The sequence below is a fragment of the Ostrea edulis genome, chromosome 4, assembly GCF_947568905.1.
Source record: "Ostrea edulis chromosome 4, xbOstEdul1.1, whole genome shotgun sequence".
Lineage (NCBI taxonomy): Eukaryota > Metazoa > Mollusca > Bivalvia > Ostreida > Ostreidae > Ostrea > Ostrea edulis.
The window spans coordinates 48287344-48310843 of NC_079167.1; the positions used below are offsets into that span (position 1 = coordinate 48287344).

General features: G+C 34.8%; 1 protein-coding gene across 1 annotated transcript in view; it reads right to left on the minus strand.

Moving 5' to 3' along the window:
* Positions 1–11709: 11709 nt before the first annotated feature.
* The window catches only part of LOC125668654 (WD repeat domain phosphoinositide-interacting protein 3-like), a 45809-nt gene continuing 34018 nt past the window's right edge, over positions 11710–23500 (minus strand). Inside the window, exons 7-10 of the mRNA XM_048902980.2 lie at positions 23303–23388; positions 22407–22508; positions 22099–22220; positions 11710–15473 (exon numbers count right to left, since the gene is read on the minus strand). Of these exons, the coding sequence (XP_048758937.1) occupies positions 15367–15473; positions 22099–22220; positions 22407–22508; positions 23303–23388 (417 nt within the window). The 3' untranslated portion in view covers positions 11710–15366. The remainder of the gene's footprint in view (positions 15474–22098; positions 22221–22406; positions 22509–23302; positions 23389–23500) is intronic.

Sequence of the window (23500 nt, forward strand, 5' to 3'; positions counted from 1 at the left end):
TCTAAGTGTCATGTACAGTTTCACGGTGTAGTTTTGAAAGATTTGTACATTTAGCAGCACACATTCCTGGCAAGATTTTTGTGGCCAGCAGAGAAGGTCTCTTGTGTAGAATACATATAAATTTATGGTAGGCAACTGGATATACATCACAAAAAAGTTTGGTATGGCCAATATTTGATCTAAAATTTTGAAGGCACCACAGTGATTCAGTTTGTCTCACAAGTGGAAAACACTGTCGTCCTGCCTCACAGTTGGAAAACACAATCAGCCTGCCTCACAGTTGGAAAACATTCTCGGTTAGTCTGCCTCACAATTGGAAAACACTCTCGGTTAGCCTGCCTCACAATACGCCGGTTTCGAGATACGTCCGAGTTATTTCCCTTTGAGAACTCTCGTACATAGTAAGGCGCGAAAGAATTTGTTTACACGCGGGAGTGGGACAGATATTCATCTCAGTGTAAGTGAATGTACTCAGTAAATTTCTTATACGCTGTTTGATAACCCGAATTCGACTGATACACAAACTAAGTAAGTGATAAGTATTTAGGGAGTAATTAAATACATAGAATTCTTATCCTATCACGTTATTTCGCTGGTCATAAGTACACTATCCAAGATATTTCTTGCAAATATGACATTGTTTGTATGTTTCCACTTCGGTAAAACATTTCTTTCGATAGCATTTTGTATTTCCCACATTTACATATTTAAAGAGAAAGCGCTTTTAATACATTTCATTGTCTTTCTCGTTGGCTGTATATCCACTCTGTCCCACTTAGGTATTCAAAGGTCCACTAAATGCACCTCCTATACAGAAGAGTTCGTATCTCGAAACTGGCGTATTGGATAATACTTGTAACTTTCCGGAAGATTTTTTTTTTTCTTGATATCTCACTAACCTTGTTGAGTATACCAGACTGACCTATCTAAGGCCTATCTTTAAGAAATTACCTAATTGACTCTATACTGAGAAAAATATGTCACAAAGTGGATTGATTGATTGGTTGGGTATAATGCAGTTTTGGCAATATTTCAGCTTTTGGACACATTCTGTACATTATACATGTATCAGCAAGACACATTTTTTTGCAAAATTCAACTTATTCTTCATTACATATACATTAAAACACCTCTACACACTTATTACAAATTACGCCGATTATGAAGCGAAATATGATGTTCCTGATGCATCACTTTGATTGTGTTTTACTGTATATAGTTATAATACAAAGTTGTTTATATGAATCTTATTTTTCTCCTGTGAGTTTGCTCCGAGGAAAGTTGAATTTCTCAGTCTGAGAGAGGTTACTATTGCTGTTGATTGTAGCATCAAAGGTATCCCAGAATTCTTTAAATTAGGTCTTGTCTCCATTATAGGAGGGTAGTTCCAGTTTGGAAGTCTTATAGCTAAAGAGCCTTGGGGTGCTGTATGAAATTGGGATGGATGAAGCTTAACTCTTGAAAATTTAGTATTGTTCTTGCAATTTTTCTCTTGTAAGAACACATTCTGTTCTATTCTTGAATCAGTTGATTGTTGTGTTGCTTTCGTAGTACTTCTTTCCTGTAAACTCCACCCCAACATCATAAGTTGATCTATGCGTTCAGTTGCTTCAGCTAATAATATAAATAACCTTTCACTATCACCTGTACACTTATCTACTTCACCTTGTACAGCGTCTTTGTTTTCTACAGACATGGACCACTTCTTTCTATTTTCTTCCTATTTACCACTGAAGTGATAGGTGAAGGTAACGAACAGTGATCAATCTCATAACTAAAATAGAGAGTTGGGCAAACACGGACCCCTGGACACACCAAAGGTGGGATCAGGTGCCTAGGAGTAAGCATTCCCTGTCGACCGGTCACACCCGCCGTGAGCCCCATATCTTGATCAGGTAAACGGGAGTTATTCGTAGTCAAAATCAGTGTGCCAAGAACGGTCAAACAATCGGTATGAAACACGTCAGACAGCATTTGACCCAATGATAGGTTGTATTGGCAAACTAGATCGTTATAACGACCACAGAATTTGCAATCGAGACTGTTGAAACCCCTGCACTATCAACTTGTTTGTCAGACTGAGTAGCCTGCCTCGATTTAAAAACTGACCATACGCAGAACAAGCTTGTGCGTATCGAATCAGTTGAGATATAAACACCTTATGCAGGTGATAATGGAATATTGCTACATAAAGATGGGAAATTGACGATAGAAAAGCTGAATCATCCCGTTTGTCATAAAATCGAGTTGTTAGTTTGCCGTTAATATCTACTTTCAATAAAATATCTAAGTGTGAAGCAGAAGTGGACGACTGTGGTGTCTTTTATTTCGAGTTCACAAGGATATATCGAATCGACATAAGAATGAAAGTTATTATTGTTAATAGATAAAACGTCGATAAATATCGAATTGAAGGCCACAGCAAAATATTTTTTTTTTCTCGTGTAGAAGTTTTTGAATAAATTCTGCTTCCTAGGATTATAAAAACAGGTCAGCTAAAAAAAAGTTCTAAACTAGGTGAAGGAATACATAATAAAGAGTTTGGCAAACACGGAGCCCTGGATATACCAGAGGTAGGATTAAATGCCTAGGAGGAGTAAGCATCCATTGTCGAACGGTCACACTCACCGAGAGCCCTATATCCCGACCAGGCAAACGGAGCAATCCGCATCCAAAATCAAAGTGCCAAGAACGGTCTAACAATCGGTATGAAACACGTCCGACAGAATTTGACCCAATGATAGGTTGTATTAGCAAACTAGATCGTTTTAACGACCATAGAATTTGTAAAATGCTGACGTTAAACGAGACTGTTGAAACCCCTGTAACATCAACTTGTATGTCAGTAGCCTGAGGAATTCTAAACCGTGAAGGACCAAATCAGAAGATTGTAAAAACGAGTTGGTGGACAATATGGTTCTATCAAATCGTACAAATATTGAGGTGAATAGCCAGTAATTATATTTTAAAAAAAAATAGCAACTTGTGAATTTTTCTCCTTGTTGGTAAGAGATCCCATCGTAGTTCATCATACCACTTTGAACAAGAGAAGTTATATTTTAAACCTGTAATTATTCTGGCTGCTTCAAAACTTGAATGTCTTCTAATAATTTAGAGTCTTTTTCTGAGCAATCATCCCAAACAACATCAGAATAATTTATATAAAACAAAACATAGTTTTGCCTATTCTTAGCTACTCCAGTATGATATGATTTTATGTCTTTTTTCTTTATGCATTTATTGTCATTTGGTTTTAGTTTGTTTTACATGCAAAGCGCTTTAAGGTAATTGTGTTAATTAGATAAAGCGCTACATAAATTTACAATAATAAATACTAACTAGAGCAAAGCTCGTTGCAAAGCAACGAGAGGTCTTCCGTCGAATGTCGACATCTTTGGGTTGAACAGCACTGGCCTTAAATCTCGAAGACCACGAAGCAAGTTTTTTGAATTACTATAAATTGAAGTAATACATGTATGCAATTCAGCATCTGTGTTCAAATTTTCATGTTTTAACAGGAAAATATGATTAATCAATTCTTTAATAAGTAAATCTTAATGGGTTTTTTTTTCATGTATAAAATGATGTAACACCGAAATGAACGCGCAAAGACATTTTTATCAGCGTACTATCATTGTAAAAGTCACGACTCAAGTCCGTAGAAAGCAATATAGTTGGAGGCAGGAAACCAAACAGAAAATCCTCAATAGGTAAGAACAAAAGAGGTAGACATAAGGTAGATTGAAAGGGCATGACCGTAAATTAACGATCTGTATAGTATACTGTCAAGCATATGTTGTCAAAAATACTGGATGGTAGGAACCGCAACTTCCTGTCCTTCCACCCATGCTGTGACTAGGAAGGTATGATCTGTCATTTGTCAAGATCAATAACCAAAACTCTTTACATTCTCTGTAATGGATGGTAATTTCAAATACAGAATTTTCAGACATACTCTGTCACCTGATATATCATTATTTAATATAAGAACAGGTCCTGAATAGTCAGCAGATACATTGGTGCGGTAAATTCACAGCAGCTCCAGTCTCCCAACAGTGTTTAAATATATTTTTTGTCTATAACGTGGAAAATGATTCCGCGATACCAGACAAGTCCACAAAATCGAGTGGTGTTCATATGCATGTAGCACCGTGCATGCATGGATTTCGCGTTTCAGTTTGTGATACGTAACATCACCCCGGGGAAAATTATTTGAAATACTTATCCAGTGATTTTACAAAAGACGAATACAAGTTAAGTTTTTAGAAAGAAAATAATCAACTGTGACAGGAAGATAAGTACTGTAACGATATAAGTAGTTTGGCTACGCTGGCGATTCTGACTTCTCGTATGTAATTATGAAATAGTTTGAGAATTTAATATATATCATTGAAATGAAGCTATAAAGGTGTACTATAAATTTTTATCGTTAGGTGTTTAATAAATTTATACTACTCAAGTACATGCGTGTATGATCTCATTCCACGAATCAGTCTTTTGAGGCGCGCGTGTATGTGGGATTAAATTCTTTCAGCATTTAACTTTTCAGTCCCAATAATGAAGAAAAAATTACTATTTATTAAATGGCTCAGGACATACAATAAAGGTTTATAGCTGTTGCCAATATTTTATCATACAATAAAATTATGATAGCATAATATTCAAACTGAAGAGAATAATTCATCGAGTTTGAATTATTTATACATACAAATCAAATAAATTGCTCTCAAATCTTGAATATTTCATTAAACTTTAATATCTATCTGCGTAAATACATGTAGGTATATTATGTACACAGTGCGCACAGAAGTCGCGTATGAATTTCACGTAAGACCAGGGACGTATAAACAAGTATATACATCCCCGGAAAGACTGAATTATTCGAAAAATCCAATATGATAAAAAACATAACATTCTGTGTTATATTTAGGACGACAATGTTTACTTTGTGTACATGCCCTGGTTCACACGCGATGGTTCCTCGAGGCGGTTATGTAATTGTAAACAAAAACAAACGCCGCGGTGTATGTAAGATGCGTGTAGCTAATGCCTGAGTTATTCTATGCTTGAAGGTTTGTTTCTTCAATTAAATATATTGTTGTTTTAATAACAAACGTAGAAGAGATAACCTTTTCCTCTTTGGAACGATTGTTTATATTAAAGCTACTAAATAATAAAAAAAAAAAGTTGTCGATAGATGATTTTTAAAGGAACCATAAATCACGTTAAAACCTTATTTTAAAAGAATATTAGCATTTCATGAAGTCAGATTTATCAATTAAAGCAAGTTTATTTAAGTTATACGCATATTTTTCCCCCTTCACCTACCTAATGATACGGTTACCTGTTTGCGGGTCAAGCTTTTTACTCATATATAACATAATACTCGAGCAAAATATTATGTTTATGAGATCAATAAGATGTTAAAGAACAACTTTTCCAGCGAAAGCTTAGAAGATCCTCAGATCCCTAAGTTAAGGGGCCAGCCCCTTTTTAGGGATATCAAAAGAAAGCTCTTAACATTTTGCACAACTTTTGTTCTACACGTCTTAACAAAATATTTTTAGTTTAAAAGATACAAAGGAAAATATGTGTAATTTTTTGCTCCTTTAGGCGTCCTAATTTTTTAACCCTGTCAACCACCATTTCGAACGCTGTAATCAAAAAACAAAAAACGATGTGCACAACTACAATGCTCCTACTTTTCATTTTCAATGCATTTTCTGCTCAAGCTTATACAGTCTCGGAGCCTTTGTCTGGAAACCAAAGCCCCTAAAATTTCATTCAAAGGGGAATAACTCGTGAACAGAAGGGAATTTCTTAAATGTAGTACATGATTTTAAAATTGTTCTGTACAGTTTTTAAACCCTGAAAATTTGAGCAAAATCCATGCAGAAATGAGCGAGATATGAAGCTTCAAAGTTAGCGTCTAGGAAAAAGAAGGAAAAAAAAGAATAATAAGAATAATCTTAACCAGCACAATCAGTAGAAGGTCTTCCGTTGTTACGGAAGACCTTAATAATGATATTCAAGCACAGGTCTAATGAATGCCATTTATATCTTAAAGGGAAAGATAACCCTAACTACATTGTTGCTTTTATGAATAAAGTATTACTTTCTGATATCGTAAATGACAGTCTTTAACAACAAAAATCCTTGCTTGACGATTAAATCAATATTAATCTATCATATATTTTAAATTACCCGCCGCTAAGAGTGCGGCCATTGAAGTTTAATTCATGACGTCACACCGTCGGTTCCGGTTTATTTCATCAGCAGCACTGTAAACAAGACAAGTCACGAACAGTTAAGTTTGGAGCCGTATAGATTTGGGCCCGTTCTTTTGCAAGAGGGAATTAGGCATACGGTACAAGTTTCTTCATACAAATGTCCCGAATCTCAATTTGTCATCACACAAATGGTGGATCCACAGTTTACATAGTCTTTTCTTTTTACATGACTTGGTTGGGTCAGGAATTTCGAGAAAAAAAATTCACATCTTCCCTACGCATTAGAGTAATTAACAGCTTGACAGGAAGGCATCGACCTATTTATTCGTAAAATCTACCATATCACATGCACATTTTAGAATCTCATCAAAACTGGAACAGACGGTGTGACGTCAAAATTATTGATTTTGTGGTCTTGAATACAAAAGAGTTCCACACCATGACAGCCTCTATAGATGGCGGGAGTTTCAACTTTTAATGTTTTAGTACTGAAGCTTGTCTAGGCCGTATATCAACAGAATAGTGTGACAAATTTTTATAATTATTTCTATCATTTATCATGTAAACTGTTTGGGAGGTTGCAGTGTTTTATTGTTAACGTTATATCTTATTATTCTTTCATGTGAAATACTAAAATCTGACTGACCAAGAAATAGTTGGAAAAAAACCCATATTTCCCTCCGAGAATAGAAAGCATGCGCTCCAGGGTGATAGTATCTAGCAACGGGAAACAATACTTCACAGCGGGTGATATTATAAATCAAAGTACTGAAAGTATTGAAACGAAGTGATGAACGATGCAAATTGTCATAAAGATACTAATGCTATATACATGTATACTGTATGTCTGTTCTGTTTAATTCTATACTGCTCCAACACTCCTCAAAACCGATATTTTATTTTGTTAACTGTTGTAAAATGCAAAATTCACAATTTTGGTACGTCCCTTTCTAATTTTCCTAAATATGCCTTCAGTTTTTATACAGTATCAGCAAAATTAAATAAGTTTTCAATTGATAAAGACTTTTAATAGCTATGATCATTCTGACCCCCACCTTGATATTAAGACCCCGGCCTACCCCTAGGATAATGGAATTTACAATATTGATAAATGACTACCTCATCTTCAAAATATATCCATTTAGTTTCAATAGTATTAAAGATGTTATATAAAGGTTTTACACATAAACACTATATGCCAAGTTTGGCCCCGCCCTGAATATCTACTCTGTAAAAATCATCATATGCATCAAATTGATGCGAACCGTCTTTAAAAGATTTTAGAAAAATGGCTTTTGAGCGTTTGAAATAGATGCGGTCTGCAGTGCATCACAACAACATTTTGAATGAAATAGATCAATTAAAAGTAACATAGTTAATCGGCAGATGGCAGGTATATTGGTACCTAACGTGCAACTATCGCAGAACTTGTTAATATTCAATTAATTTCACCATATTGAAATGTTTACTACAGAATCTAGGTAAAAGGAAATTCGGTAAAAATTTTGTGCTTTGGTACTTATATCTAATGATCGTATGGCATTCAGTATAATAAAACAAATAGTGCAGGTAGTTGAGGGTAACATTGAAATTTTTCACTCCTCGACAGAGGCACAGCCGAGGTTGACAATGGTTTCTCGGGGTGAAAATTTTCATTGTTACCTTCAACTACATGCACTATTTATATATTAGCATTGGAATAATGTTTTTGTAGCCTTTCGTGAATTGAAAGTATATATATAAAATATCTATGTGATTGACCGAAATTCAATGCCTAGCGAGTGCGGCAATTACACTGAATCTAGGCAGTACAATCATATGAAAGCTTACCTACTTGTCTGAAATATAGAAATTATGAGTTCGTTATTTTCACTTTTTCATTAAACCCTTTCCTATATCTTGTGAATTTTAGTAACAGTACAATTTTTCACTTCTGTGCTTTTTAATTTGAATATGTACAGTAATAAAATTGCACAAACAGTTCAGGAATGCAACCATACAAAAGAGATCTAAATCAGCAAGATCCTCTTGTCTACCAGTATTTCTATCATACTAATTAAATAATTTCAATTTTAATTAACTATCATACATGTACTAATTAAATAATTTTCATTATATTTTTTAATCAGATTTTGTGCTCAACTGTAATAAGATATTTTCAGCATTGGTTTTACATAATCAGGCTTTCAATATATTAACACTGACTGTTACATCATTTCTGTTGAATGCTTAAAACTTTTGAGGTGAAAATATAATTGTGGGTGACTAACTGATAGTATAGGTTATTCTTACCCCATAGATTTTAAGGAGGAATACTACACAGAGGAATACTACACCAGAGATCTCGTTGGGATCCGGGTCAGAATATGTCAAGAGGCGACGAAATGGGCCGCAAAAACCGAGGCCCTGTATCACAGCAGATGTGGTGCAATAAAGAACCCTCCCTCTCAAAGGTCATTTAAGCGCTGATCATAGGCTTAAATTTTGCAGCCCTTCACTGGCAATAGTGAAGTCTCCACATGAGTGAAGAATTCTCGAGAGCGACGTTAAACAGTACACAATCAATCATTCTCCAGAGAAAGTATACACTATTTTGAAATTGAATACTTTCAAATTTACTTCATCTAGTAAAAAATGCAGTTTTAGTAGATATGAAAACAAAATTGAAAACCCTTGTTGAATTCGAACTCGCGATCTACAGATTTGCAGTCGACACACTAACCTACTCGGCTTAACAGTTAAATCTAAAAGGACTAGAAAAATATTGCCGATATTTTTATTCACTTTCTTTTTCATTTGTAAGGTCTGTGTACATAACTTTTAAGAACTATTCTATAAAATACATGTACCAATGTGTCTTAGAGTGGTTAACAAGGGTGTGCAAATTGAGTCATATCTCATTGGAATTGCGTAGTACTAAACCCAATATATGTATACAGTACGTGTATCCAACATGTGACATGGATTCCGATGCATTTCGTACACGTACATGTAATGCCTTGTTATTATATTACACTGTGTATACGACATAAAAATATTTAAAATACATACAAATTTAAGCTTTGAGCTACAGAATGCTGCTGTTTGATTGACTGTTTACATGACTACAGAATGTTTCTGTTTGATTGACTGTTTACATGACTACAGAATGCTTCTGTTTGATTGACTGTTTACATGACTACAGAATGCTGCTGTTTACATGACTACAGAATGCTTGTTTGATTGACTGTTTACATGACTACAGGATGTTTCTGTTTGATTGACTGTTTACATGACTACAGAATGCTGCTGTTTGATTGACTGTTTACATGACTACAGGATGTTTCTGTTTGATTGACTGTTTACATGACTACAGAATGCTGCTGTTTACATGACTACAGGATGTTTCTGTTTGATTGACTGCTTACATGACTACAGGATGTTTCTGTTTGATTGACTGTTTACATGACTACAGAATGCTTCTGTTTGATTGACTGTTTACATGACTACAGGATGTTTCTGTTTGATTGACTGTTTACATGACTACAGAATGCTTCTGTTTGATTGACTGTTTACATGACTACAGAATGCTTCTGTTTGATTGACTGTTTACATGACTACAGGATGTTTCTGTTTGATTGACTGTTTACATGACTACAGGATGTTTCTGTTTGATTGACTGTTTACATGACTACAGAATGCTGCTGTTTGATTGACTGTTTACATGACTACAGAATGCTTCTGTTTGATTGACTGTTTACATGACTACAGAATGCTTCTGTTTGATTGACTGTTTACATGACTACAGGATGTTTCTGTTTGATTGACTGTTTACATGACTACAGGATGTTTCTGTTTGATTGACTGTTTACATGACTACAGAATGCTGCTGTTTGATTGACTGTTTACATGACTACAGAATGCTTCTGTTTGATAGACTGTTTACATGACTACAGAATGCTTGTTTGATTGACTGTTTACATGACTACAGAATGCTGCTGTTTGATTGACTGTTTACATGACTACAGAATGTTTGTTTGATAGACTGTTTACATGACTACAGAATGCTTCTGTTTGATACACTGTTTACATGACTACAGAATGCTTGTTTGATTGACTGTTTACATGACTACAGAATGCTGCTGTTTGATTGACTGTTTACATGACTGCAGAATGCTTCTGTTTGATTGACTGTTTACATGACTACAGAATGCTGCTGTTTGATTGACTGTTTACATGACTACAGAATGCTTCTGTTTGATAGACTGTTTACATGACTACAGAATGCTTCTGTTTGATAGACTGTTTACATGACTACAGAATGCTTGTTTGATTGACTGTTTACATGACTACAGAATGCTGCTGTTTGATTGACTGTTTACATGACTACAGAATGTTTGTTTGATTGACTGTTTACATGACTACAGAATGCTGCTGTTTGATAGACTGTTTACATGACTACAGAATGCTGCTGTTTGATTGACTGTTTACATGACTACAGAATGCTGCTGTTTGATTGACTGTTTACATGACTACAGAATGTTTGTTTGATTGACTGTTTACATGACTACAGAATGCTGCTGTTTGATAGACTGTTTACATGACTACAGAATGCTGCTGTTTGATTGACTGTTTACATGGCATTTCATGCAGGTATCACCAAACATGCAAGTTTTTTTTTTAATTTCATAAACAGCTTTACCCTTATAAGAAAATGAAGATTGGGTAAAAAATATATATGAGGCACTCATAGTTGAGAACTCTAACCACCCCATCCCACAACGATTGAAGTGTGTGGGTGTGTGGGGGGGGTTGGGGGGTTGGGGGTTAGTGGATTATTGAGGCAGTCAAAGTTAAAGGCTTTTTTCCTTTTTCACCCCCCCCCCCCGAATTACGACTTTGAAAAGCGGACGAAACATCTTGGTTCATTTGGGTCTTTTGTTTTGTTTTATTGTTGTTTTCGTTTATTTTTTTAAATCATTATTTTGCATGGCAAGAAATTATGAAATGTAATAACCAGGCATGTATCGTCGTGATACATGCCTGGTTATTACATTTTGCATTGCTACACGTGTATTCTGATTGTATGGTGTAGAATTGCGCCCTTCACCAAGTTTTCCTTCATTTACACAGTGTAAGGAATGGTAAACCAAATCACAAAACAAAATGTATAACACGTGTAGCGATAGTAGATGAAAGGATCATATGATCTAATTTTAATTAGATTACAAAAAGACCAAGATTATTTTTAAGTGTAGGAACTTCATTCACGAATATATGAATACATATATTCTAAAAAATCGCATGCATGCAATGCAGGACATGTGTGTTTTAACTTTTCGGTATCATGCCATAATGGTTACTTTTAGACTTGAGTGTAATTTATTCATAAATATTTTCATTTCATAGATCTGGCGCAATGGATATAAAAATGGACATAACGCTGTACGTCGAAATTTCAAATTCAATGTATTCCATAAAATGTTCCTAAATCCATAAAGTTTGTGTTGAGGTTTTATTTGATATAATACAATGTCAGTATACTATAATGCACAAGAAACCCACATTTGCATTCAATCTAGATGTACTTCAAAATGAAATCATTTCTGCTCTGACCGAAAGCATGTTTCAAAGTTTTCTGGGACGAATCTTGCGGACAAAATAATTAATAGGGGAACACATAAATTCGAGTTCCTTTGGGATTTAAAGAAATGTATACAGGCACCTTTCTTTCAAACGAATTGAACTTGTGTAAATGTTATATCAGGAACGTACACAGGGGGCTGGGGGCCACGTCTACCCTCCCCCGCTTTTTTGACATGTTTATTTTGGATTGCGAATGTACATATAATACCCGTATTTCACCCAGATGTGTATTTCCCATCATTATTCCCTTATTTATTCAGGGCATTTTTATGCGGGCGTATAAAAATGATTTGTGCCAAGTTTGACTGAAATTGGTCCTGAGGTTCTTGAAAAGAGGATTTTAAAAATATGCCACAAAATATTTACTGATTTTTAATTATCTCCACTTCAAAAAGGATGTGGCACTTCATTTGAACAAGCATGAAATCTCTTTACGAAAGCATGCTTTGTGACAAGTTTTGTTCAAATTAGCCCTGAAGTTCTGGAGAAGTTGAAAATGTGAAAAGTTTACAGATAGGTAGACGGTGGACAAAAAGTGATCAGAAAAGCTCACTTAAGCTTTCAGTTCAGATGAGCTAAAACCGTTCTCTGTTATATTCAAAGTATTTACACATCCATCATCTTGTTTTGGCATCAAAATTTGGTTTAAGAATGCATTTCTCAAATATGACATAAGAAAACGGCCCCTCATTTCACAAGCATAGTTTCATAAAGCCTGAAAAGCTGCTGACATCTTTTAAATTGCAATTACAGCTGAACTTCGTTATCTCGAACACCAATGTCTCGAATACCATGGATATGTCTAAGTGATTCAAAAATCTGTAAGTATTTTAACCTTGATATCTCGAATCCTCAGATATCGTGAAGATTTTTCTCAGTCCCATTGAGTTCGAGATAACAAGGTTGGACTCTATACTGAAATAATTGTATGTACATGTAGAAGAAATAACAGAAGTTTACATAAAATATACTACAAATTTCTTAGAAAAATACAGTTGTTTTCTATTTCCATAATAAATATTAATATTCAAATCCGTGAAGTTTATATACCATTAAGCAATACAGAATTTACGATTGAAAATATGTATTGACTACAACCTCCTATCCTGAATTTTTCAGCTGTTACAGCTGAAATATTTTCCACATAGTGTGGACACCTGATATGGTTTTTCATAACGGTAACCAGAGTTACATGTTGAAAGCGTTTGATGCAAATCTGATGCAACATTCCAAACATATTAGACAACACATCCATGATATAATAAATGCAAATTCATGTACATGTAGTAATAAATATCAAACCCTATACATTTCTGTTTAAAAGATAATTCAAAACTGTCAATTTCACAAGGATTAAAAGTAAAAGCCCCAAGTCTTCAAGTTCTTACTGAAGAATGCTATTCCTAAATGCCCTATTTAAGATTCTGAAAGAGTTATGATGAAGGTTGTTTAAAGTTTCTGAAATTAAGCCTACAGCGCAATTCAACATCTGCTGAGGTCAGGAACTCATTCAAATAAAGATCCTTCAACATTGAATATATTGTGAAAGTTTACAATTACAGAAAATTATGGTCCTTTGGATTACACCACAAAAACCGAGGTCCCGTGTCACAGCAGGTGTGGCAAGATAAAGATCCCTCCCTGCTCAAAGGCAGTAGGCACAGAGTGTAGGCCTAAATTTTGCAGCCCTTCACCGGCAATTTCATTTGAGTGAAATATTCTCGAGAGGGACGTTAAACAATATTTAATCAATCAATAATAATGAGATAAAGTTCCACTGCATTTACTAAATATCAAAGACACTGTTAGTTTAAATAATTTCATTTCAGTTGTGTATTGGAATTGCTCTTACAAATAGCCACTTGCAGTTATTTGTACAGTGGAAATGGCACATTTATTTGAAACTTTAAAATTTTGAGCCCAGTATGTATTTTATTAGCTCCCAGTTTTCAACTTTTAATCTTTTGCTAGAAAGTTATGCTAGTGTTATTTGATATAACAAGAGGCCCATGGGCCACATCGCTCATCTGAGGCACCATGGCTCATATTTAAAGATTTTTCCTATATATTTGTATGTAAAAATTGATCCCCTATTGTGGCCCCATCCAACCCCCGGGGACCCTGATTTGAAGAAACTTGAATCTGCACTATGTCAGGAAGCTTTCATATAAATTTCAGCTTTTCTGGCCCAGTGGTTCTTAAGATTTTTAAATGACCCCACCCTATTTTTGCATTTTTGTGATTATCTCCCCTTTGAAAGGGAAATGGCCCTTAATTTGAACCAACTTGAAAGCCCTTCACCCAAGGATGCTTTTGGTCAAGTTTGGTTGAAAGTGGCCCAGTGGTTATGGAGAAGAAGTCCAAAATGTAAAAAGTTTACAAAAAGACGAACAGACAGATGACGGACAACAGGCGATCTGAAAAGCTCACTTGAGCTTTCAGCTCAGGTGGGCTAAAAAATTAATACAGAATGGAATCACATTCATACCATTCAAAATGCTAAAGAATAATCTTATGTTCATATCATGAAATGTTGATAAAAATTCTCATCAGTATTTTCTTGATTTGAAAGATTCAACAGAATTTGGGGTGAACACCTATATGTATTCCTCACCAGTGAATTTTCTAACTTAAATAAACACAAAACGTTTATAAAAACCAGTGAATTTTCTAAATCAAATAAACACAAAACGTTTATAAAACCAGTGAATTTTTTAAATCAAATAAACACAAAACGTTTATATAACCAGTAAATAATTGTCTAACTTCAATAAACACAAAACTTTTCTATAACCAGTGAATTTTCTAACTTAAATAAACACAAAACTCTTCTATAACCAGTGAATTGTCTAACTCAAATAAACACAAAACGTTTATATAACCAGTGAAATTTCTAACTTAAGTAAACACAAAACTTTTCAAAATAGTTTTAAGGCTGTTATCAATTTTAGAAAAGATGAATGAACACTCATTTTCTAGTCACAGAATCTGGTAATAATAAAAATAAATTCATCCAGACTAATTTTCCTGCAAGCCATGTTTTTCTTTGGTAAATATCAGACAGATTTTCCTGCCATGTTTCAAGAATTAATCAGTACACATGCATGGAAAAGGTACAGACATTCACTGAAAAACTGCTTAAATATCTTCTTCTTTTTAAGGAAAGAAGCAAACTGACCAAACATTTAGTTAATAATGTAAAAAAAAAAATTGCACTTGGTACATGTATTTTCAAAGGATTGTTTGCAAAAATGATAGATATCTCTTACATTCAGATACAATTGTTTTAAAAAGTTTTAACAAAAAGGTCAAATTCAACAAAGGTCAAATTCAAGCAAGGAATCTGTTTAATAGTGAACTGCATCTCTCTTAGCTAAAAATTACAGAGTATGACAAACACACAGATGATAGACAAAGTGATTATGAAGTGACTCGATGTTTTGCAGGCAACATAAAAATGGCAAAGCACTTTACATGTGTGTATAATGGGGCAAAATGGCTCTTTTCACAATTACGATCTGTCATCAGTCATTTCTAAGAACTGGGCATATACATCTCTTGTACATTCTCCCTTCTGGTTGAACACAAACTTGTAGTAACTGCCATCTGCACAAACAACTGAAAAAGACAATTTTCAAAAACTACATCAATGCTCTTCTCTGCATTCATCTATAAATATTCACATTCCTCACATCCCCCCCCCCCCCCCCCCCCCCAGAAAAACTTAAAATATACTGGCAATTATTGTATAAATATGAATGTTGTGTGAATCCCAATGCCAAACTAACCACCCAGTGGCAATCATCCTCACATTGTTCCATGACAGCTGAAATTCATTTGGCATGAAATTTTTTTAAAATACACTAAAGCCTGTTATTCACTTTGTATCCTAGCTCAACAATATCCAACAAGAGGCCCGGGATGGGCCACATCGCTAACCTGAGTCACCTTGGCCCATATCTGAAGACTTTCCATATATATATTTGCATATAAAACCTTAGTCCCTATTGTGGCCCCAACCTATCCCCGGAGGCCATGATTTGAACAAATTTGAATCTGCACTATGTTAGGAAGCTTTTATGTAAATCTCAGCTCTTCTGGCTCATTGGTTCTTGAGAAAAAGATGTTTAAAGATTTTCTCTGTTTATTCCCATGTAAAACTTTGATCCCCATATTGTGACCCTAACCTACTCCCGGAGGCCATGATTTGAACAAACTTGAATTTGTCAGGAAGCTTTCATGTGAATCTTAGCTCTTCTGCCTCATTGGTTCTTGAGAAGATTTTTAAAGATTTTTCCTAAATATTGCTATGCAAAACTTTGATTCCCTATTGTGGCCCCAACCTACCCTCGGGGGCCATGATTTGAACAAACTTGAATCTGCACTATGTCAGGAAGCGTTTATGTAAATGTCAGCTCCTCTGGCCCAGTGTTTCTTAAGAAGAAGATTTTTAAATGACCCTACCCTAATTTTGCATTTATGTGATTATCTCCCCTTTGAAGGGGCATGGCCCTTCATTTGAACAAACTTGAAAGCCCTTCACCCAAGGATGCTTTTTGTCAAGTTTGGTTGAAATTGGCCCAGAGGTTCTGGAGAAGAAGTTGAAAATGTAAAAAGACGGACAGATGGACAGACGACGGACAACAGGTGATCAGAAAAACTCACTTGAGATTTCAGCTCAGGTGAGCTAAAATGATACTGTAAAAAATTTGAAATGATCATAACCTCTAGGAAAAATATGGATAATACAGCTAAAATATTGATTATATTCTAATGCTGATTATCAAACTAATTGTAGTTTTGCTTTTGATATAGAACAGGTTTGGAATACAACTTTTTTTTTTAAAAACACTCTATTCCTTAGACATAAACACATGGTAAACACTAAAGCAGGTAGGCCTACTTGAGTTATTTTATTTTTCATTTATAATGGTGCTTCAAATTATAAATTTTTATTATTTTGACTGACCATGAAACTCATTGTTTAATTTTGATATTCTGTAATGCAATTAACAGGAGGCCCACAGGGCTTATCGGTCACCTGAGTATTAGTTAAAAGTATCACTAGTCCCACAAGGCTTATCAGTCACCTGAGTATTAGTTATATAAGTATCACTAGTCCACAGGCCTTATCAGTCATCTACTTTGAAAGGCTGTACATAATATCATTTATGTGACATTAACACAATATGACTAATTTGGACCCATCCTAGAGTCAATATCCTGGGGTTGTGAAATTCACAAGTTTGGTATATCCTTTTCTGCTTTTCCTAAATATGCATTAAGTTTTTATACCATATCAGCAAACTTAAAGAAGTTTCAAATGATAAAAGAAAATATAATCACTATAATAATATTGGCTCAACCCTGGAACCAAACCCTTACCCCCAGGATCAAGGATGGACCTCCCCACTTTAGCTGTAGCTTGTGGTCCCTTTTTGCCATCCCTCTTTTCAAATGAAAATTGATTTATCTATTACACTTACTGGTAAATATTAAACACTGATGTATCTTCAGTAAGTGCACTGTCCTTTTCCCCATAGATATTGGAATATAATGGTAGAAAACTAAGTTTTAATTGTCACCCTCAGCCAGAAAACTACAGAATTCCAACCCGAGGTCAATACAATGCAGGTAAATGAGGTAGAAAGAAAACATTGATTTGTAGATTTTTATTGTATTTATTTTTATGAATTTCATCACCAGCACAAGATTGTCCAGTCTTGCCTTTTGGGTATAATTTTCTTTATTACAAAAATGACTTATAGGAAAGAGAATATAAACAAAGGCTTTAAAAACCAGTCATTCAATGAATATCAATAGAGATTTAACAATAAGAGACAAACACGATTTCAAAAGAAGGCATGCTGACACACTTTTCAGTAAAATAAAATACCAAACCTCTAAGTTAAGGTATTAATGAACATCTTGGGGCATTGTTAAATTGCATATAATTTCAACTGTGATGTTTTACTAAATCGTAGGGGGCCGTATGTCACAACTAAAGTGGGGATGTCCTTTACAATTTAGGTAAAGGACTACCTGCTCTTTCTAAATATCCATTTACTTTTAATTGAGTATCAATAGCACTAAAGACGTTATTTAAATATTTTAAACATAAATGCTATGATCCAAGTTTGGCCCCACCCTGGGGTCAGAACCTCTACTCGAGGGATCATGAAAGTTACAATTTTGGTAGAGGCCTTCCTGCTTTACATCACTATCCATTTAGTTTTTCTTCCACTTGTGCGGTTGTAGAAAAGATTTTAGAAAATTGGTCAATATTTGGCAGTTTTTGCCCCGCCCCCTTAGGCCCCAGGGGTGCAGGAGTCCTGAAATTTACAATTTAAGTCCCCCATGTCCCAATGATGCTTCATACCAAATTTGAAAAGAATTGGAATGGTAGTTATATCAAGAAGAAGTTGAAAATGTAGACAATCTAGAAATCTGTCCATAGGACATGAATGCCCCACCCCATGTGACATTTGTAATGCAATATGAAAGTAAGGCACCCATGAGTCACCTTGGCCAATATTTGAAAATTTCCCCATTATATTTGCATGTAAAATTTTGATCCCCTATTGTGACCCCAATCTACCCGTGTGCCATGATTTTTACAAACATGAATCTGCACTATGTCAGAAACCTGCCATGTAAATTTGAACTTGTCTGGACTAGTAGTTCTTGAGAAGAAGATTTATAAAGACTTTTTTCTATATATTTTCATGTAAAACTTTGATTTCCTATTGTGGCCCCACTTTACCCCAAGGGCCATGAATTTAAGATACTTGAATCTGCACAATGTCAGCAAGCTTCCATGTAAATTTGAACTTTTCTGGCCCAGTGGTTCTTGAGAAGAAGATTTTAAATGACTTCACCCTATTGTTACATTTTAGTGATTATCTTACTTTTGAAGGAGGCATAGCCCTTCATTTGAACAAACTTGAATCCCCTTCACCCAAGGATAATTTTGATAGAAATCTGTTGGGTTTCCAGTATTAGGATGTGGTATAGAGAATTACCTTAAATCTCAGTTGTTTACAAGTCATATCCCATATAAAAAAGGAAAACCTTCTAACACTCTCCCTTATCAATCTAATGCATTATTTCTATGGCAAAGTGAAGTGTTCTAATAAAAAAAAATTCACCTTTTTTTCCAAATGTTTTTATCTTTAAACTATTTAACTCAATTATCACCCATTTATTTCACTCTGAATATTATTCAAATTTACCAAAATTTAAAGAAAGTTGCTATAAAAATAAATAACAGTTTTGCATTGGTTAAATGTTGCCTTGGGCGATCAATAGAAAGATTATCATTATTCAATATGACTTCTAACAAAAGAAAATAATATACATTCTCGCATGAAATGCTGAACCTCATTTACATACCATAAACATATAAACTGACATGACAAACAACAATCTGCCTCTCTACTATATGCCCTGGCCATATTCACAAAATTCTTCATTAATTGCTTTGAAACTGAGCTAAACACCAAAATAGGAAATAGTGAGGTCAAGGTCACAGGGAAGGTCAAGGCCATAAAATAATACCACAGTTGAATAGCTACCACTAATATGTATCCAGGGTTCGAAATTAACTTTTTCAAGCACTAATGTTCAATAGTCAGTGCTCCAAGTCACATCTGATATCAGGTCGCAAAATGGCGACCTCGAAAGATTTCTGGTCGCCATTGTCAAATTTCTAGTTGCCATTTTCAAAATTTCTACTTGCCATGGTAAAGATTTTGTAAATAAGACTTACAAGTTGTTTTTTTTTAATTTGAATATCTTTTAAGAAAAAACTCAACACCCATGCATGCGTTTTGTTTGTTTTATTTTTAAACTGAATAGAAATGTGCTGTGAAACATGCTGGATGCTAACAAGTCAAGTATTTTACTCTGGCAAAAGTTGTATTGCATTGGGCCATCCTGTGTATTTTACAGTATGTTCCTGGAGAAGAAAACCCAGCGTTCCACACAAGGTCCTTAATAAGTGGGTCTTCACTGCTTATGCAAATAATTTAAGAGCTTCTACTTTTGTTGGATCTTTTGCTGAACAATCAGTACCAGCATGTATAACAACACTACATCCCGAGTTCGTAATTGTCTTTGAAAATTAGCAGCAACAGTTGCCCCGCTCGACTTACTGCTAATAATGCAGTCACAGACAAAGACATGGCTCTTACTGTTACCGTGAATAGTCACACTTCTACGTTTGAAAGATGTACACCCGGTCGTGGTGAAATCGGACAATGGGTGTCCAGAAATGGTGGACGTTACTGGCTGATTGGCCTCACAACTTCTGCAAAACATTTTGCCATCTCTGTATATCAACTACGAAAATTCCTTCAGCCATTTCAGGACTGGGGTTCTATACTTTTGCTTTTTTCTTCAGATACAACTACGTCGTCTTTTGTAGTTTTGCTTTGTTTCGGTATAATAAACAATTTATTGCATGAATGTTCAGGAGATATGAAGATTAATTCACCCAAGAAGAATCATATTCCCCAAGGGTGTTGATGATTTTTCTTGGGTGAATAAATCTTCATATCTCCCTCATTATCATGCAATAAATGCATATTATAAACGTCCATAAGTGCGTTCGAAATCGACATTCCTGTTGTTCTCATGTTCAGTTCTTAGAGTCACAGGAGTTCGAAATTTTATCAATAAAGTCGACAAAATTCACTCGATTGACCAAGCCATGAGCTATGTGTTACGAACTCCTGTGTTAGAGTAGCGAATGAGAGTGCAGGTGTTCTTCGGCCACACTACTTACAGAGGTGGTGTGAGTTCTTGCACCTCGAACCTACATGTTTTCATGATGAATACTCGGCATTTGGAATCAGCAGGAATTTGTACTCGTGTGAAGAACGGTGGTCTTGAACGCACTTCATGTGTTTGAAGATCTGCATGTCATTGTCATGCAAACACTTAACCATGCAGGTAACCGACCACAAGTTCAAACATCTAAGAGACTCAGACAAATTTTCTAAAATCTTAACCAATTCAAGATTGATTTCTGGATTTTCACTAGTCCATATAGACTAGTGCTATACAGAGTTTACCAGTCCAATATGTTTTTTACTAGTCTTGGACTTACGGACATGAGGTAATTTTGAACCCTGGAAACAGCGTAAGAGTTTTCATAAAAATATTGTCAATGGTTGCTTTGAAATTGAGCTAAACACCAAAATAGGAAATAGTGAAGTCAAGGTCACAAGAAAGGTAAAGGTCATAAAATAATGCCACAGTTGAATAGCTACCACTAATATGTATCAGTGTAAGAGTTTTCATAAAAATATTGTCAATAGTTGCTTTGAAACTGAGCTAAACACCAAATATGGAAGTGATGTCAAGGTCACACGAAAGGTCAAGGTAAAAAAAAATATTGATGCAGTTGAATACATGATACCAATATGTATCAGCATGTAAGGTTTGATAAAAATATCTTGAATAGTTTCTTTGAAACTGAGCTAAACAAGAAGTGTGACGGAAGGACAGACGGATGGACGACGGACATGACAAACACTATATGCCCTGGCCATATTCATGGTGAAGAATAAAAATGTTCAATTATTAATGCACAACAACTAAATTCACCCTATCAAAATTCATACAGGCATTGTTCACAACTGCAACACATTCATGAGGAAATGGTTATCATTACAATTTGTACAAATATCAAAGACAAAAAACACAATGGAAATATCAATATTAAAATCTGAGTGTTCAGTTTGAGGTGCTGGAGAGGAGTGTTCATATGTGTGGTCTTAAATTTTCACTATCAGATATTGTCATATTTCATTTCATCTGAAATAATTTGATATGTAGATTTTCATTTTATGTGTTCAAAATTTAAAAGAGTAAACTTCTCTCCTACTTCTCTTACTTTTCCCCAACTTTATCTGATCCCTCCCTTTTCCTTTCCTTTTATCTGACCTCCCTTGTACTTCTCTTATAGAATACTTTTCCCTAACTTTATCTGATCTCTTCCCTACTTTTCTCTCCCAGTGCCAAAACCCTTAATTCCCTTGCTTTTCCTTACCTTTTACATCCGACTCTTCCCTTATTTCCCTTACTTTTCCTCTCCCCTACTTTTCCTTCCCTTTGTTTAACTTCTCTCCTTTTCCCCCATAATTTCTCTTCTTTTTATCCCAACCCTCCTATTTACCACTAAATACACCAAGTCATTGCTGAAGTTCAAATTCATGATAAACTGGTGTTAAAAGATCACCTATAACAGAGTTGGGGTCTGCTCCAAAGGCACAAATACAGTGTGCCCCTCCAGGGACCTGGAACTTGGAGAAACTCCACGTAGAACTGAAGTACTTGGGAAGGAAACTAGCAGACCCTATCCTGCAAAGACAGAATAATTCTAATTAACTAAAAGTAGTTTTATTCATAATTTTGTCACACCTGAAACTATCATGTACAGGGCATTTATCAATTAAATCATGTGAATGTATTTAAACCCATATTGGATTGATAGTACAGTAATACTGAAATTGTAATTCTGTTTGTAAAAAACTACTGATATCATACCCAAGTTGTTTGTTCTTTTTGGGGTCTTCTGTAGAGAAGATATGTACCGTTCCATGGTCACTAGCCACACAAAGAAGACTGGAGTCTTGATTGAAGTTGATACTGAAACAAAGGAGAAAATTGAATGTGTTTACTCATTGGCTCACTTACTGTAAAGTGGTTTTTACGATGGGGTTAAGTACACGTTCTTCCACATCCAACATTATGCTTAAGGGGAAAATATGCGGTAACTGAATATAATATATATTATAACAACTATTTATAACTATACGTGTGGGGGAAAATTTAGCGCTAATTATGTCACCGCGTAATTAGTGTAAATTTCCCGCACGCGTAAATAACCACTTTTACAGTAGATTGCTTCACAAGGACCTAACAACATACTACACTGAGGGCAACATTCTGGTGACCCAAGGTTATAATCTGTTTACTAAATATTCTATTGCCATCACATTTAGGAGAATGTAAATAGAAAAGAAAAGACAATTTGTGCTGCAACAGTTGTCAAATGTTATAGATTAAAGGGTTTCTACACTTTAAAATCAGTAGATCTACTATTTGTTTCAGAAAATATCTTCTAATTATAGTTGATCAAATCAAATACAAATGTACATGTTAATTATACAATGTATGATCACAAATCAAAATAAGTAAGGTTTGCATAAACATATTCATGAAAAGACTTAAAACTGCAATAACTCTGTAATTATAAAGATAGCTATGCTTTGATTGGCTTAAAATACTCATTGATTATTTATTGTCTCAGGTGCCCAGATTGTAATCCTCAATAAGATGTTGTCACTGATCAAAATGAGCACATTTAAATAGATTATTGAAAATGTTCACTCCAGTGGCTGATTAATAATAAAAGAGAGATGGTATCATGATTTCCATACCAGTAAATATGAGCACTATTAGCACCTCTCCTTAGTTCATGCAATTGGAGTCCTGAATGAGTATCAAACACACGGATAAGAGTCCCCTGAAAATGAATACAAAAACTATTCTTTATATCAACTAGCTAATGATTTTAATATTTTAAAAAATATATAAGAAAAATCTATATGCACTGTTACAAATAACTAATCTCCATC